At 45.4% G+C, this 18,745-nt stretch overlaps 1 protein-coding gene across 3 annotated transcripts in view; it reads right to left on the reverse strand.

Annotated features, from left to right (window-relative positions):
* Nucleotides 1-11,890: 11,890 nt before the first annotated feature.
* Nucleotides 11,891-18,745, reverse strand: part of ME3 (malic enzyme 3) — a 150,710-nt gene continuing 143,855 nt past the window's right edge. For 2 of the 3 annotated variants that reach the window (XM_084842546.1, XM_084842545.1), the window contains exons 11-14: nucleotides 17,782-17,924; nucleotides 17,422-17,595; nucleotides 14,823-14,921; nucleotides 11,977-13,303 (exon numbers count right to left, since the gene is read on the reverse strand). In XM_084842546.1, coding sequence (XP_084698672.1) covers nucleotides 13,142-13,303; nucleotides 14,823-14,921; nucleotides 17,422-17,595; nucleotides 17,782-17,924 — 578 coding nt within the window. In that variant the 3' untranslated portion in view covers nucleotides 11,977-13,141. Of the gene's footprint in view, nucleotides 13,304-14,822; nucleotides 14,922-17,421; nucleotides 17,596-17,781; nucleotides 17,925-18,745 lie in introns of all 3 variants that reach the window. The other variant, XM_084842543.1, reaches the window with a different exon arrangement.

Below are 18,745 nucleotides of genomic sequence, written 5' to 3' on the forward strand. Positions count from 1 at the left end.
AAGTACCATTTGTGTTTGTCTTCACTGGGGTTAAGGTTGGGGGTATTGTGTCAACATAGTTTGGACCAAAGCAGACTTCATGAAAAAAGAAGTTGCAATGTGGATTCTTTACCTGCTGCCTGAGACTGGCTTCCTTCCAGCTTCTCAATTTCCATGACAGTTACATATCTGAAGAGTAGTGTTTTGTTTCAAGTGGGTGGAGTACATGTCCTTCCTTGAACATGGAGGCTGGCAGCCCTTCCAAAGTGTAGGAGGAAGGGGAGTGTTCAGTTTGTTACTCATTGGGAGGGCTGTTTGCCTTTAAATACGTATGTAAGTTCAAATAGGGTTAGGGTTTTAAAACACAGTTGCAAAACTGCTTTGGGAACTGGAAGAAGAGCCAGGGTTGGGACATTACAGCACTAGCCAATAGAGCGTACTTCAGTGGTGGATCTACCCCTGTGGTCCCCAACCTTTTTGGACTCATGGGCACATTTGGGAGTCTGAGACGTTGCTGTGGGTACCACTAAAAATGGCTCCCACGGAGGATGTGGCTAGTCACATCATGGCTGCAGTAGGGGCCTAGCTAGTCAAAAGTGAGTTAAAGAGGCAGAGACAGAGCAAGGCTAGAGGCTAAGAGAAGGAGAAACAGTGAGTTAAAGAGGTAGGGGTGTGTGTGTGTGTGTGAGAGAGAGAGAGAGAGAGAAACAGTGAGGGTAGAGGCTGAGAAGAAGGAAGGAAGAGCAAGGCAAAGGGGTAGATGGGAGAGAAAGAGCAAGGCTGGTAGGGGGAAAAACAGCAAGGTAAAGAGATGGGGAGAGAAACAGCAAAGCTAGAGGCTGGTGGGGGGACAGGAAGGTGAAGGGGCAGAGACAGAGCAAGGCTAGAGGCTAAGAGAAGGAGAAACAGTGAGTTAAACGATGTGGGAGATAGAAACAGTGAGGCTAGAAAAGGAGAGAAGGAAGATGGCTCTAACATTTTCCAAGGATTTTATTTTAATTTTTTAATAAGGGGGCAGGGAGTGGAGAGCTTCATGGGTGCTCCTGGAGATCCCCCCGGCACCATGGCACCCATAGGTGCCATATTGGGGACCCCAATCTACCCTATTCCCACTCAAATGTGCTTTTGTTTTTTAACCTTTGACCCCACTATCTTGTGCAGGCTCTAAGTAGAGCTACTTGGCTTCACCAAGGGTGCTACATTATGTGCCTTCAGACCATGCTTGGGGACTGAGTATGATTTAAACCAAGGTAGTTCCTGATGTACTGTAAACATGCCAAGTCTTTGTAGGCTTTGTGCGTGTGTGAGAACTGAGGTGCGATTTTCAGCACAGCTTTTTTTCACTGAAAAATTGGCTGTGGGGCAGGGAGAAATGGAGAGGAAAATGTGATGGCAGCCCCCAATGTCCTGTGCAAATCACCATCTTTTCTCCCCTTGCCCCATAATGCCTCTGAAATGATGCTATGTCATGACATAGCTGCCTTCCAGAAACGTTGTGGGAGAACACACAGAGAAAAAATGCTGCTGCTACCACCTGTCAAGGTAAGTCCCCTCAGGGAATGAATATTTTAAGCATTTCTCTCCCAGCCCCCTGGACATTGGTATTTGGGAAACCTTTCACTTTGTGTGTGCGTCCCTCACTTTGGTCAAGCCTGGGGTAGAGAGTGTATGTGTGTGTGTGCATGAATTAAAATGAATTAAAAATGGAACAAATTATCTCCATCTGTTGCCTTGGTTTTTATTTATAAAAACAAATTGGAATTCAAACAAATGACTTCTGAATGAGAAATCTGTTTGTTTCTCATTTGTTTGATTTGTTTGATTAATTTCTTGTTCCTATGGGATGAAGAATGTAAACATTAGAACAGCCTGTACAGGTCACAGAAAGGTTACTGGGGAGAGGGGGCTGGCGCCAAGGGTAGGCATGGTTGGGCACCTACCTAGGGCTCACACCCCAGCAGGGGCCTAATGGGAAGACCCCCTTGGAGTTGCTCATCTTCTTCACCATTGCAACCTGCTTGTTCACCTGACTCTTGCTCTGGCCTGGACAACAGCGATGGTGGTAAGGAGGAGGAGCAGATGCTATTACGTACTTGCTCGTTGGCGCTCCGCCTATCAAACAAGCAAGTGGCAAGGATGAGAAGAGGGGGACAAGCAACAGCAGCTGGTGACAAAGAAGGCAGACCTACTGAGGGAGGGGGCCCATTGGGGTGTTATGGTCAATGGCCCTCAAAACCTGGCGCCAACATGAGACGAAATTAAGAGACCTAAAATGGGATCTAGAAAATTTCCTACTTGTCTGAAATTTAGTAGGTCTGATTCCTTGAAGGAGCAGTGGAATTCCTAGGGACTTCATGCCATTTGGCTAGAAAACACCCAAGTTAGAAGCAACAGAAGGCGGGCAACATCTTCCATTGAAATAAACTGCAAAAAATGGATATGAATAACAAAACTGAATGAACTTGTTCCGAATCACTAATGAAAACAAATGGAAAGTGTACAATGAATAATCAAACAAATGAAACTTTTAAGAACAAAAATGGCGGCATAATTAAATAAAATTATTTATTTATTTATTAAATTTATCAATCGCCCATCTGGCCGGTCACCCAGCCACTCTGGGCGATGTACAACACACCATAAAACAATTTAAAACAATAAAATTCTACCATAATTTAAAAAAAAAAATACCCTAACCCACCCCAAATGCCTGCCTGAACAACCACATTTTTAATGCACGACGGAAGCTCATTAAAGAGGGGGCATGACGGAGTTCCCTAGGGAGGGAGTTCCACAGAGTGGGGGCCACCACAGAAAAGGCCCTCTCCCTCGTCCCCACCAGTCTAGCTGTCCTGGCTGATGGGACAGAGAGAAGGCCATCCGAGGCTGATCTTGTTAAGCGGCCTGTCTGGTGTTGCTGGAGGCGCTCCTTAAGATAGGCTGGGCTGGAACCATATAGGGTTTTAAAGGTCAAACCAACACCATAAATAAAATCTTATTTAGCAACATCATCCCTAGGTGGCAGCTTCTCTGTGAACAAATGGAGAATAGCATCTTAACATTCTTCCAACTACTGAACGAGCCCATCCTGTCTGGAGAACAAAGTAGACCGGAATGTTATTTTCATGTGTTAATTGTTAAGTAATTTCCCCAGAGAATTTGGTGTGCTTGAGGTGCATCAGGAATCAGCTTGCTTGGCAGTTAAATTGTGTTCTGCACGAAGTGCTTTTTTGCCTTCTGCATCTTTCTGCAGCATGACCTGACCTCTGCTTGCAGTTGTAAGGAACTTTATGAGAATTCGTTGAAAACCTAAGGGAGCTGGCCAGTGGTTTGCCGAAGAGCCTGAAGTGGCCTTGCATATTCATGACAAGCCTTGGAATCAGCCCTTTAAGGCAGTTGGCCAGTTGAAATAAAACCAGCTCGAAAAGGGAAGTGTTGCATAGATTAGCAAGAGAGAACGGCCAGAGTTTGGCAAATGGTCAGCAGCAAGAAAACTGGTGTGTTAATTAGGCACACAAACCCACCTTCTTGAGCCAGCTGGATATGGAATGATACCAATAAGCCTTCTGTGAAGAAGCTCTATTATCCAAGTCAATTTAATATTGCATAGAGGAATAGATTTGGGGTTGTGCAGGGGTTAGGTTGATTTGTCTGTTAATTCCTTTTTTATCTCTTCCTTCCCCCAAGGAGCTCAGGGTGCTGTACGTTTTTCAAAAAATTGTTATTACATGTATATCCCACCTGCGGTATATTTCAATGGACGCAGTGGGCCTCATATTTCTCCTCCTGCACTGAGATGACACCTGCACCCAAATACGGGAGGTCTATTCAGTTATTTTTTAAATAAACAATTACCCTTCTTGGCTAACTTTAATGAGAGGGCAGGTTTTAAGCTGTTTTTAAACTCTTAGTGTTGACTGTTGAATTCCTGACAACACAGGAATTGGCAACTTAACAGGTTATTAATAAAGCTTTATATGGTTACTAATTAGGGCTTTGTATTGGGAGGCTAACAGAGGTCTTAATACAGGCTTGCAGCAGGCTGTCTCTTAGCTGAGGGGAGTGAGCAAGGTGGAGGCTGGGTTGTACTTGAGGGAGCTCTGCACATTTACATCACTGCTCCTGAATACAACACCTGTTATTAATTATAGTTGTGTAATTATGTAATTACCTATAATTACAGTCCTAATTATAGGGAGGGGCCATAGCTCAGTGGAAGAGCCCTCGCTTTGCATGCAGAAGGTTCCAGCTTCCATCCCCAGCCTCTCCAGGTAGGCCTGAAACCCTGGAGAGCCATTGCTGCCAGTCAGTGTTGACGATACTGGGCTAGGTGGACCAATGGTCTGAGTCAGTATAAGGCAGCTTCTTATGTTCCCAAAATCCCTGGGATTTGCTCCTCCTCTTCACCCTTGCAACCTGCTTGTTCACCTGCCTCTCGTTCTGGCCCAGACAATGGTGGTGGTGGAGAGCAGAAGTAGATGCCACTTCCAACTTCCTCCCTGCCTGTCAAACCAGCAAATAGTAGCAAGAAGGAGGAAGAGGAGCAAGAGTGGCAGTGGCAGTGGCAGTGAGAAGGCAGACTCACTGAGGGAGGGGGCCTACTGAGGGTGTCTTGCCCAAGGGCCCTCAAAAACCTGGAGCCAGCACTGTCCTGTTTGGCCCAGTTGTTCCCCTGCCCCCACCTTCTTCTTTCTCTTTCCTGGATTAGTCAGATGGGTCATCCCACCCAATAACATAACAGTAGGGAAGGAGAAGAAGGTGGGAACAATAGGCTAGTCAGCCAGTGAGGAAAGAGCATATACCAGCGATAGGGAGGGGTGTGGCTCAGTGGTAGAGCACCTGCTTGGCATGCGGAAGGTTCCAGGTTTGATCCCCAGCATCTCCAGGAAGGCCTGGAAAAACACCTGCCTGAAACCCTGGAGAGCCATTGCTGCCAGTCAGCGTTGACAACACTGGGCTGGATGGACCAAGGGTCTGGCTCAGTATAAGGCAGCTTCCTATTAATAATTAGCATTTATATAGCATATTTCAAGTATTCAAAGTGATTTACATAATTATCTCAGCACATGCTTATAACCACATGTAAAGTAGGCCAGTATTATCTTCATATTTAATTTATGTGGGGAGTAAAGGATCGCAATTTGCCTGAAACCGCCTTCTAGTGAGTTTGTGGCTGAGGTGAGATTTAAAGCAAGATCTTCTCCTAGTCACTGTGTCCCACTAGATTTCAGTAAAATAATTCTTTAAAGCTCAAGCTTCAATGATAAGGGGAAGCTCTTCTGCGATATCAAACTTTTAAGCAACTCTGAGTGTTGTTATACATTCAAGGAAATCAGTAAATACTAGTTCCTGCTTCGCTGAGGGCTTTTCTAGATTAGGCTTTTCACTTGCTGCTTCTGCTTCTGGATTCTTTGTGGGATTAAGATTGGATCTGTACATGCATTTTTCCTTTTCTGCCTTTTTGTACCTCCCATTGTATAACCTCTAGGTGGCGCTGTGGTATTGCACAGCTGCACTAGTGTTGGATTCCACCATTCCCCAAAATGTGAGATTTTCCCTGGTTAAACTATCCCACAAAAATGCTTGGAAAGCACAGGAGAATGACAAAGTTGTCTAAAGCACCCATAAACTAGCATGAGTGAGGAATGGCGAATGCACAATAAAAGCCTCGTCTAGAAAAGCCCTTTATTAAAAGAAGAGAGGTTAGCCAAGCTGTGGTATTTACACGGAAATCATTTTATTCTGGTTTAGCTGACAAATGTCAATCAAAGTCAATACACAAATGCGTGAGTCATATATAACTGCATTTTTAAAATCAGATTTTAATAGACATGTACACACACGCACACAGACATACTTAAATACTCAGTATTGTCTCATTACAAAACCACTGTACCAGCAGTCACTGATATTGTGCTTTTTTTAGTTCACAAGAAAACAGCCAGAATATTCATCATTGTCTGAGATTTTCAATAACAAAACAAACATCCACATGTTGTAGGTGCTTTAATGCAGGATTACACATACAGTGCGACCAATGATATCCATTGGACCATTATGTGAAAAGCCAGGATGGTGAGAATGCTTGAGAGCAATGGCTGCAACCCTATGCACGCCCAGGATTAAGCTCTGTTGAATTCAGTGGAACTTATTTCTGAGTAGGCATGCACAGAATTGTGCTGCCAGTTAAGACAGCGGCTTCTTGAATCATGAGACTCCATTTTACTTCTAGAAGGTGCATTATTTACAAAACAGTGTAGGCTCCAATCCTCAAAAGATCATGGAGGTCTCCACCTGGCTACCATGACATACACTGTCACTGAGGCCTTCTCAAAACAGCTTATTTGGGCATGTTAAGGAGAAAATTGGAAAAGGTCTCAGCAAGATCATTTGCAAAATATTCTGAGCTTGGGTATGCAGCATCTAGCTATGGCGGTGGTGTCTAGAGCTGGGCTTAAGAACTTTTGGCTGTGTTTGGATAGTTTGAAGCAAAATGGGTATCTGTGTGCAAAATTGGGGCTGGGGTAGCGTGTGAAACTGTTGTGTTCCTTCCAGTGCCTCCCCCCCCAAAAACCCTGAGAACAATGCTACAGTGTGATGTATCATCACTCCGATGGAGGTTTCTAGGATAAAAAATGGCAACCTTTAGTGCCAGCTATGGGGTGCATTCCACCCAAGCCTCTGAGAACAATGTTACATGACGACATAGTGTTTTTCTTAAGTGGGGGGGTCTTCTGGGTTTAAAAAAAGGCAACCCCCTAGCCAACGCTCAAAGCAAGGAAGATTATTGTACTGTATCCTAACTTAGAAATATATTTCAATTCCAGAAGGTGGAATTGGTATTTTCCTTCATGGGTCTTTTCTTTCGTATAGTTTAGGGCTGCCAACCTTTTTTTTTACTGGCCCTGTAGCCTCTATAGCAACCAACCTGGTGCCCTCCAGATGTGTTCAACTACAACACCCAACATTCCCAGCCAGCAAGGCCAGGTTAGTGGAGATTAATCTACAGCGAAGGCAACTTTTCTTGGCATGTAAATAAAAACGTTGCAGAAAGCATCAACTGCTTAATTGCTGCATATCAGACTATAGTTAAAAGTGCAGGAGCAATGACATTAAAAGAAATCTTTTTTTAACCAACATTTGGTGAGGTGAAAGTTGCTTGATTCAGGTTTCTGGCTTATTGATGACCATTTCTACTGAGGTAAAACAAACAAACCTGGAACTGTGGTAAATGATGACTGTAGCATGGTAGAGCATGAAAGGCGAATAACTGAGATGATTGTGGAGGGAAAACACAAATAGTTCAGTGCCCCCTTCATACACTTAACAACCGACGTGGGAGCCACTATTCTATGGCTCTATCCCATGTGGCTGCACTGTGTGTGTGTAAATATAGCAAACATGTTGGCAGGTCTTTTGCCACCCAACTGGTACTGTCCCTTCCAAAGGGGTTATGGTACACACACAGGCATACCACAACCACACGGGATAGAACTGCAGGGAAAATGAGGTTGTTTGCATGTAACACTAAGCCAGCATGGGTTAATTGCCCTGTGGGGCTTAGCAGACAGTGCTGGCTGCCATCTGGAATATGCAAACAGCAACATGCTTGTAGCTTACCATGTCATGCAAACCTGGCATCGTGGGTTGTTTGAAGCGGCAGACAACCCTCCAATAAGCCCTAGCATGTTTAGGGGGCTATTTGAGGGTTGTCTTCCCCTTCAAACAATCCACGATGCTGTGTTCGCAAGACACGGCAAACCACAGCAAGCAGGGGCGGCCACGGACACCATGCAGAAAGGGCTCCCATGACACAGCAGCGCCCACTGGCTAAGTTAAGCCACAGCAGGCTGTTGTGTTGTGTGAACCGGGTCATTCTGTGACTGAGGCCTTTTTCACATAGCAAATAGTCTTCAGCAAGTAAAAAAAAGTTAGCTAAACGAGAACTCGAGGGGGAACAAGAAAGTTAATGGAAGCAAAGTTATTTTAGATGACATGCACTATCATTCTGAGTACCACAACTGAGAATAGTCATGCTGTGAACTCAATCATGTACGGCCATCACACAAAGCTGGAAATAGCTTCTCCATTGTCACATGAAATGACATAAATGCTGTGCATTTATTCTTATAATTCACATTGTAATTTCAGGCATGACACTCAAGTGATTTCAAATTAACATAAGTGCACCAGGAAGCAAAAATCTACTTGGAGCAGGTCAACTGACATTGACAAAGGATTTGATTGTTCAAAGCCTGGCGTGTCTAGAAAATTACTGACAGTTTGAAGTACTAATTCTAAAAAAAAAAATGCTAAGGATCATTGAACACCTCAGTAATGCTGACATTTGATCTGGTGATGTGCAATTTCATTGGGGGGTGTGTGTGATTACAATGTGATCATAATTCACCCTGGGTTAATTTTTGTATTGTGTTAAAAACAGACTATAGCTTCTGGTTCTTTTAGGGAAGTGTTGCAGGTTTCTCTGAGGGCAAGTGAATGCTCTCTCTTTTGTAACCTGAGTCTTTATAATTTAAATGCTTTTGTTATTTAGGCAGCTACAGACTTGGAATGCCCCTAGGACCCCACAGGAAATTCACAAAAGGTCTGCACTGGTTTCCAGGCTGCAAGTCCAACCAAGGAATGGGAGCTGGAGAGATTGTAGGGAATATCTCCAGTCCCCTGTTCTACAGTCCACAAGCATATTACCATGGTGCCATTATAAATTACCATTTATAAAGATATATACAATCCAAACTCTCCCCACGACCTGAGTTCGATCCCAGCGGAAGCCAGGTCTCGGGTAGCCGGCTGAGGTCGACTCAGCCCTCCATCCTTCCGAGGTCGGTAAATGAGTACCCAGCATGCTGGGGGAAGGTAGTCACGACTGGGGAAGGCAATGGCAAACCACCCCGCTACAGTCTGCCACGAAGACGCCAGCGCAAGCAGCATCCCTCTAGGGGTCAGCAATGACCCAGTGCTTGCACAGGAGGAACCTTTCCTTTCCTGTCACTCATTATTAGTCTACTTAACAGCACTTGCTTGCTGGCAGAGAGCAAGTGTTAGATTGAACATGCCCCATGTGTAAGCTACAAAAGAGGAGGCATTGGGGGGGGGGGGTACCAGAAAAGCAACACTACAAGTGGCAACAGCCCTGCTATCAGTGGCCACCATGTTCCCTTATAATGCCCCATTGACCATCATCCCCCCCCCCCAACAATGCCTTTGGAACGACACTACATAGCATTGTTCCTAGTGAGGCATTGTGGGGGAATATAGCAGCCACTGGGATGTTGATAGTAGGACCATTCCTCATTGAGCGTAAGGAGGAGCCCCAGTGAGCGGGAGGGTGCTATTGCACTTGTGATTTACAGCTTTTCTACACAAGGCTTTTCATTGGCTGTATCTACTTTCAGTTTTGTCACAGAATTGAGATCCGAGCACTACACTCGGAGGGTTTCTTTCCCTGCTTTTCTGCTACATAACCTTTAGGTTGCACTGTGGTATAGTGGAATTCTGCAAATACGCCAGAAGAAATTGCACTTTCACAGTTGAATGCCTCATCTTCCCTATGCTAAAAATACTCGCCCAAAGCGCTGGTTAGACACAGAAGTGAAACGGGAGGGTCACATCCTCACGTAAAGAGCCCGTAAACAACCGTGAGTAGGGAATGATGAGTGCGCGATAAATAGCTCATGTAGAAAAGCCCTCACTTGTGGGTTTCCTACAGGCAGCTTGTTGGCCAATATGTGAACAAAATGCAGGACTAAACAGACCCTTGGTAAGTAAGTGAGGCCCCCATTCCACCCACCCACCCATGTTCTCCTGCCCCTGAAACACCCCCCCCCCTTCATCTCTACTTCAGCTCAGAAATGTGGTAAATTGTTATCAATAAAGATATTGATGGATATATTTTTCAGTGGAACTGTAAATCACTTGTTACTTTTGCTTGGTATGATTTTCAGAGAGAGTATACCACTGAATACCAGTTGTTGGAGGCTATTACATTACACCTCTCTCTCTCTCTCTCTCTCTCTGGAATCAGTAGGTATACTAATGTGTTTCTGTTGTGGGCTGTGTTGATGGTGAGTATCACTGGGGTGTGAGTGGGATGAGTGACAGGAGTGGCATGTGTGTGAAGATTTACATGTGTGTGATGACTGGCTGAATGAGTAGGGGGATGAAGTGTGTGTGCTATAAAAGCTGGATGCTGTGCTTGTGTGAGTCAGACAGGGTTTAGAACAGAGATAGAGATCAGAGATAAGGAATTGATGTGTTAAGATTTTAGAACTGAGAGAGAGAGAGAGAGAGAGAGAGAGAGAGAGAGAGAGATCTGTGGTGATTGTGTTTGATTTGAGAGTGTGATCTGGTGTATAGTGTATGAGAGAACATACACTAATAGAACCATTAAGAGTTGCTTATTTAACTGTTCACCAACTTATTTGCTGTAATTAATTTTATTGGTTTAACCAAATCTACGCTTTCTGCTCTTGACTACGCGAGGGGAAGGTAATAAAAGAAACAATACAGGTGATATTATAAACAAGTGTGTCCTTGCAGATAGAGGACTGAGCGTGGGTTGGACCTGAGCCTTAAAGGTCCTGGTGGCAGCATGATAGTGTGTGGGGAAGGTGTTTCCTGCATGGGGTGAGAAAGGCCTTAGAGAAGGGGTGTTTTCACTAGGAAGGGGCAGGAATACCACAGGGGGCAACAGCGGTTGGAGGGCTATTGCCTTTATGTCGTGTTTGTGAACTTCCTGGAGACACCTAGCTAGCCATAGATGAAAACAGGATGCCAGACTAGATGGACCTGATTCAGCTAGGTTCTTATGTGGTCTAGCCTGGAGAATAAACTTAGAATGAATGACAGGCGGCATTAAGCACTATGTGACATGGCCTCCCGCATCTGGCTTTTAGCCCTGGGAAATACACGTGCAGTTCCCCTTCTGCATACACATTTCTTCTGATTCAATACTCTAGTGCTTGGATCCGGCACAAGTGAGCCAGGCCCAGGTCACCTGGTGTCCCCGTTGCTATCTCCGATGTGAGACTGCAGAGAACATCGGGAGTCCTGCTGCTGGCAGCATCAGATCAGAGCTAGCAGTGGTCAGTGGAAGCTGGTGGCTCTGATGTCAGTGGGGCAGTGAATCCGCTCTGGGTTTCAGTCAGAACTGTAAGGGAGCTAACCAAAGTGCAAAGCACCTTGGATATCTCTTTTACAGTTCTGACTGAAACCTCGAATGGATTCACCACCCCACTGACATCGGAGCTGTGAGCCTCCACTGTGTCTAAACATACATAGGATTGCACCCTTAATGGAGGATAAGGCTATCAGCATCACCGATGCAATGAATATGAACTTGAGCACACTCTGGGAGAGAGCGCAGGACAGGAAGGCCTGGCGTGCTATGGTCCGTGGGGTCACGAAGAGTCGGACACGACTGAACGACTGAACAACAACAACAACAAGGCTATCAAAGCCATCTGGATGGCTACTGTGGAAAACTGGGTGCTGTACTTGGCAGGCCTTTGGTCTGATCCAGCAAGGCCCTTATGTTAGCCATTCCACCTCCCCTTTAGGATAGCTCCTTTAGAGTTCTGACTGGTTCTGATTGGAACGCAGAACGGATTCCCTACCCCACCGACATTAGAGCCCCCAGCCTCCACTGGCAGTGGGGATGCCCTTTGAGGGGGTTGCTCCAGCTGCGGGGCTTGAAGCCTCAGTCCCGCCCCTGGGAGGAACCCCAAGAGGTGGCACGAGCCAGACTGGGGTGCCCCGTGGGCTGGATGTTCTGCACCTCTGACTTATTGGATCCAAGCACCAGAGTAGACATGACACTTTGGATGTTGTTTTGTGTTAAGTAAAATAAATAACACAATGAAAAATAATTTTAGTCCCTGAGATCACATCTGATGATATCTTGCAGCTATATATTGACATTATGATAGCCTAGCAAAGAACTCAAAAGCTCTTTGCATCTTAACAAAGACGAGAACCCTGGTGCCAGATTATGTTTATGTGTTAGGGCTGAGGCCAAAGCTGAAAGGCAAAGGGTCTGTTAGTGCAGAGTGGCAATTAATTTGCCTCTATTAGCTGCAGCTACTACAGAAGAGGACTGCAGATTGTTTCTCCTCAGAATAAGCCAAGAGGGTGGCCCCTCTTTATCTGAGCACCTGCAAAAGCAACTGCAACAGAAACAGGCATTATCTCTCAACATATTTACTCCATGTTAAAAACAAGTAAATCCCTGCCTATAGAAAACTAATACATCAAGGTGAAAGGTTCTAGCTTAGTCCTCAACCTGATGAGCTACTTTTCTACATACAGGGAGTTTCTTTTAATGTGTACAGAAGGCATTCAAAAATACAATCTCCCAGTCTAAGGTGATACTGTCTCTAGACTTACCAACTGATCAGAAAAAAACAAAACAGCTTCGGTGCCTTTAACAATCGGGTGAAATCAGCTGGTGAAGGTTTTCACGGCATGGAGCTAAACTTGATCACTTGCTCATTGCTGCAGCTATGGGGGCTGGTTCAAAACTGACTCCCCTAACTGTACTTCCTGAACTTGGTAAGGCTTCCTCTTTTCAGTGCATTGCTCTCTAGTACAGATTCCTGTGGGTTGTTTTTGTCTGTTTCTTCCACTGAAAGGAAACTCAAGCATTAAGTTTGGACCAACAGCTTCTCTGAATCTAAGCTACACAGTGAAGCTGCAATTCATGTTTTATTATAAATGCCACATCCACTTTCTTTCCTTTTAAGCAGAACAAAGTAAGGGCCAGCCTTCATGGGATAGTCGGAAGAACACCTTTAAAAACAAAAGCTCTGTTAGGAGCACCACAGATGCTTGAGTACTAGCGCTTAAACTAAGACGAGGAAGACAGCAGGATGGAACCTTCTAGATCCCAGCTAGGCATATTGGTCCATTGGGTTTGGGGGCGCAAACGGCCCTTGCTGACTTTGCACTATTTCCGGGTAAAAACGAAAGCAAATAAAGGCAGCTGCACGAAGGAAAGATGGGTGCTTCCTCATCCCTCCATTTATAGCTGAGGGTTCCACAAGCTTGAAGACATTATTTATATCCAAGGTGGTGGAAACCTAGGCATCTTAAGGATCAGAGTCTCTTTAAGACCCTCCCCCCTGCCCCCGCCCCAAGGAGAACATTAGATATTTTGAGTCTCCATGGCTTCCTGCGGCCACTGGTAATTATCGATAATGAAGGAATCGTAGTCAGGACTGTAAATGAGGGACTTAACGAAGGCTTCTTTGTCTTCTGGTTCTGGGTACCAGGAGGCCAAGTTATGTTTGTAGGCATAGTCAATGACCTAAAAAGAAGACAGAGAGAAAAGGTATTGGACAGCACATTGGGTCTGGACCCAGATTACAGAAGCTCAACTCCCTGCTCAGCTATCAAGCTCACTGAATGGCTAAGGGTGCAATCCTATGCAGGTTTAGACAGAGAAAAGGTGTACAGCTCCCAGCATTCTCCAGCCAGCCATGCTGGCTGGGGAATGCTGGGAGTTGTAGGCCTTTTCTCTGTCTAAACCTGCATAGGATTGCACCCTAAGTAACTTTTCCAGGGGCCGAGGGAGGGCCAACAGTGCCTCACAGAGGGTCTTCTTCCTCAACAGACGCAAGATAAAATGCTGCAAAGTGATCCAGCGTGTACAGGTTGAGCATAATTTTTACTGGCCACAAAACCCAGCTTTACGTAGTGCAGAATCATGTTTTAAGACTCTGATATATTTTTAGACATGCTTGTTATGAACATAGGTCGCTGCCCGGACTCTTTTGGGTGGCATAGGCTGGAAGGATTTACAATTAAAGACATAAAGTATGAGCAGCGTTCATCTCCTTTGCAGCATGTGCAAGAGGAGGGGGATTGAACATCAGGAAAAACTTCCTGAGTGTTACAGCAATATGACAACGGAACCAATTACCTATTCTATTTATTCTATGATAAAGAGCTTAATGGAGCCCTCTTCCTCCCTCCTTAGTCTGGGCTCGCCATAGGTGTGTTGCGGCACACTGGTCATTTACTCGGTATAGGAGCCTCATGCATGCCTACTATATCCATATCAACAGGCTGGATCCAGACTTAGGGTAGACCCATTGAAATCAATGGAAATTAAGTTAGTCATGATGAACTTCAGACTCATTGATTTCTATGGGTCTACTTTAAGTATGTCTAATCCTGGATCCAACCCACTGACCTGGTCTGCATGTAACACCAATTAATGGGTTAAACAACCCATGAATTGGCAGGGCAGCACAGGAGCAAGCGAACACACTGCCTCCCACCTGCTCACCACTTCTGTTTTGCATCTGCTTTCTGAGCCCGGCACTCTGGGTTGCTGAAGGTTAAACAACCCAGAGTTTTAACCCAACAACAAACCATGGGTTCCTGGGTTGTTTTGGGAAGTGGATGCAAAGAGGAAACAGTGAGCATACGGGAGGCAGGGCGCTCATTCGCATTCCACCCTAACAAGCCATGGGTTGTCGTTACATGCAAACCGGGCCATTAAAGGTGCAATCCTATGCATGTTTAGACAGGAAAAAAAGCCTACAACTCCCAGCATGCCTCAGCCAGCTGCTCAAACAGAGTCTGCTGCTCAAACAGAGCTATGTGTACCAGTTGTCCGGAGGGAAGGAAGAGGACTCCATTGAGCCCTATACTGGTGGGGGTGGAGGGAGGTGCAGGTGGGGGCGGAAGGATGTTCATCTAGTAACCTTCATCCCGATATGCATCATTTCACAGGGCAGGGGACACAGGAGTCGGTGTCTGACAGAAGGAGTTGTACGTATTTCAATAACCCACCCAAACCCAAAGCCTTCGATTCTTACTTTAACAGCAATTTTGAAAGAGACATCTCGAATGGAACTCAGAGGTGGATACAGTCTTCCTTCGGCAAGATTCTCCTCGGTGACCTCTTCTGCAATTGACTAGAGGAAGGGAAAAGGAGAGTGCTTCACTTTAGGTGATGTTTTTCAAAAAGGTCAAGATTCTATCTTGGTGATACGGTGTCTCTTGCAATACTCAACCTGTTGCTTCAGCAGGGAAGACTTTCTAAATCCAAGCTCTTCAATGGAATAGTCTGATACCAAGTTAGACTATTATTCCATCTAGCCCAGTATGGCCTATTCCTACTGGCAGCAGCTGTTTCTATGGTCTCAGGCAGCAGCCTACCCTATCACTTGCTACTTCATCCTTTTAAATAGAGATGCAGGGGACTGAACCTGCGACATTCTGCATGCAAAGTGTGTGCTCTATCACTGAGCTAGGCTCAGTGCTGGGCCCACCTAATCATTGCACCTTCCGTTATTGCTGAGCAATTTCCAGAGGTGTCATCGGTCACATGTCTACTTACAAACACGCATTCAAGGGCTCAGCTAGCAATAACATGAAGAGCAGCCACAGATGACATTTCTTTTTAAGTGTGCCTCAAAGCCCCACTCTAGATGTGATGGAGCTGCCACATCTGTTGTTCAAGCGCCTGCCCCACCCACACGTAAAGTTTCTCCCTCTCAGAATCTAGTGGGGTCACCCCATGAAGCTGATTGGTGGGAGATTCAGGACAGAAAAATGGAAGGACTTCTTCACACAACACAGAGTTAAACTATGGAATTCACTACCACAAGATCTAGTGATGGCCGCCTCTTTGGATGGCTTTTAAAGGGGGTTGGCCAATTTCCCGGAGGAGAAGCCCTTCAATGGTTACTAGTCCTGATGGCTATGTGCTATCTCCAGTATCAGAGGCAGTATGCCTATGTACAGCAGTTGCTGGGGAACATGGGTGGGAGGGTGCTGTTGCACTCATGTTCTGCTTGTGGGTCTCCCATGGGCAGCTGGTTGGCCACTGTGTGAACAGAATGCTGGACTAGCTGAACCCTTGGTCTGATCCAGCATGGCTCTTCTTATGTTCTTATTGGAGATGGGTGGGGGTGTTTGTTTCAATTTTTATATCAAAAGGGCTATATGGGTAAGGGAATCTGAGCTCAGCTTTACCTTCCCTTCCCACAGTACGTTACCCCAGGCACTTTTCTCCCAGCCTGTCTCCAATACTGGAAGTCAGCTAGGCTAGGGTGAAGTACCTGATGGGGGTGAAGTACCTGTACCTGATGCAGCAGAGTGCAGGGAGATAACTTCAGTGAGGCTTAAGCTCCCTTCACCCGCTTATCCATGTTCATGTAGACACTCATTTCTCAGTTTATACATAAATGAGGAAGATTCGTGAATGAACAAACATCATGTCCAGTTTGGCTCGAAGATGCTTTAAATGTATAGTTGAATACTGCAAGTAGGAATGCAACAAAACACATTTGTCAGGTAGTCATAAGAACAGAAAAAGAGCCCTGCTGGATCAGGCCAAGGATCATCTTGTCCAGCAATCTGTTAACACAGTGGCCAGCCAGCTGACCATGGGAAACCCCCAAGTAGGACGTGAGCGCAACAGCACCCTCCCATTCGTGTTCCCCAGCAACTGGTATACAAAGGCATACTGCCTCTAATGCAGGGGGAAGCATATAGGGCTTTTCTACATGAGGCATTTATTGTGCGCTCATCATTCCCTGCTCATGGTTGTTTACGGGTTCTTTAGATGATGTTGTGATCCTCCAGTTTCACTTCTGCATCTAAAGCGTACATTTGGCAAGTTTTTTTAGAGCAGGGAAAGTGATGTATTTAATTGTAAAACTGAAAGAAAACAGTTTTTTTAGTTGTGCATTTGCACTATTCCGCTGTGTCACAGTGGCACCTAGAGGTTATATAGTGGAAAAGCAGGAAAGGAAATACTCCTTGAGTAGTGGTTGGATCTGAATTCTGAGATGAACCCAAAAGTAAATACAGCGGATTAACAGCCTTGTGCAGAAAAGCTTATAGCCATCATGACTAGTAGCCATTGATAGCGTTATCCTCTAATTTTTCCAGTCCTCTTAAAGCTATCCAAAGTGGTGGCCATCACTACGTCTTGTGGAAGTGAATTCCATAGCTGAACTGCGTGCTGTGTGAAGAAGGACTTCCTTTTCACTGTCCTGCAGTTCCCACCAATCAACTTCATGGGATAGTCCCGGAGTAGTCTAGTATTATGAGAGAGAGAAAAGTCTCCCTATCCCCTTTCTTCACACTGTGCATAATTTGTACTAATCTGTCATGTCTCTCCTTACTTGCCATTTTTAAAGTCGTGACTGATGCAGCTTCTTACTGAGTTTACACATGGGGACAAACCTGGGTTTGCTTCTGCATAATGTGTGAAAGGGCGATCAGAGGTTAAGCCAAAGTTTCACAGAAGAGGCCGGTTTTGAGCCAAGAGTTGAAGGAAGGGAGAGTAGGATCACTGGGACTGGGAGTGAGTTCCAAGTATAAGTGGCAGCAAGGGGCAGTGGGCGCAGTGCTTTAAGACATTAATTCACCATAATTTTGGCTGAATGTAGAAAGATCCCAAACCTCTGCTGTGGTGAGAAAGATGTCGTCGGAGATGTGCCGGACCCCGCAGGCAATAACTCCCAGAGCAACTCCTGGGAAGACGTAGGCGTTGTTTCCTTGGCCAGGGAAGAAGGTCTGTCCGTTTGGCAGGGTCACTTTCGGGAACGGGCTGCCACTTGCGAATATCCCTTGTCCCTGTCAAAAGAGCAAGGAAGATTTTCAGGACTGCTGAAGACAATGCCCACTCTCCCTCTTATGAGAGGGCAATGCAGCTTGAATGGAACTGGAAAAAGAAAGAAAGAACGCTCACTCTGGACAGTGGTGTTTGTAGCAGCAAAATGACAGAGGCATATTTAAAGGCCGCAGCAAGGCTAGTCTTACCTCTGTCAAGCGGTAGCACTGTTCGGCTGTGCACTCTGCTTTGCTTGTGGGGTTACTAAGGGCAAACACAATTGGCCTCTTGTTGAACGTTCCCATGTCCTTCAAAATCTGCTCGGTGAAAGCGCCTGCAATGGCAGCCACACCTACAACCATTTGAAAATAAGAATAAAGAGAGACAGCAAACAGAAGAAAAACAAAGTCCATAACTGGTTTGGAAGGGTATAAGCAAGTCACTGTCTCTCAGCCTAATCTACCTTGCGAGGATGTTGTGCTGCTAAAGCATGGCTTTGAGCTCCTGGGAGGAGGGAGGAGATACAAATACGTAATAAGTGAATTAATATATAATTAGCAGTTGTCGAAATTGGAGGGAGGGAGGGCACGAGGGCAGAGGCCTATTGTATAACTGACATTGGCTTCTTCCTATCTGACATTCTCTGTTCGTTAGTCCCTCTAATAGCAAACTGGGGTGGTTGAGAATGGATGAGTTTGGAAGCAAAATAGGGCTACCTAAAGATAAAGGAGTGTTTTCTGCATATTTGGGGGATGGCCTAGGTATGCAGAAATATGTAAATTTGTAGATTAAAAGAAAAAGACATTTTACACTTATACACTCAAAGAGCCTCACAAGAACCTGCTGGCCTCCAAACTGTACCAAACGTTGAGGTGACAGTGGGGCGGGGAGGGGGGGAGGAAACTGCTCTTGAGAAATAACACCGCCGCCTCCCCCGTGGCAACATTTAGTTGCAGGTCCCACTTGTAGAAAACTAAGGTCAGGTTTCAGATTAGCACTGTTTAAATACATGTTATTCCTTGGATTCATAGACTTGTGTACAGTACGATGCAAACGTTCTTGGCAAGTGTGGGATTCTCTGTTTGTTTCAAAGAAGAGGGCTGAATGTGTATTGCTAAGTCATCCCTTCCACCGAAATGAACTGGGAAACCTTATAGGCCAGAGAGTTTCATA

The sequence above is a fragment of the Heloderma suspectum genome, chromosome 3 (assembly GCF_057233095.1).
Source record: "Heloderma suspectum isolate Gila_16-S chromosome 3, 16-S_ref, whole genome shotgun sequence".
Lineage (NCBI taxonomy): Eukaryota > Metazoa > Chordata > Lepidosauria > Squamata > Helodermatidae > Heloderma > Heloderma suspectum.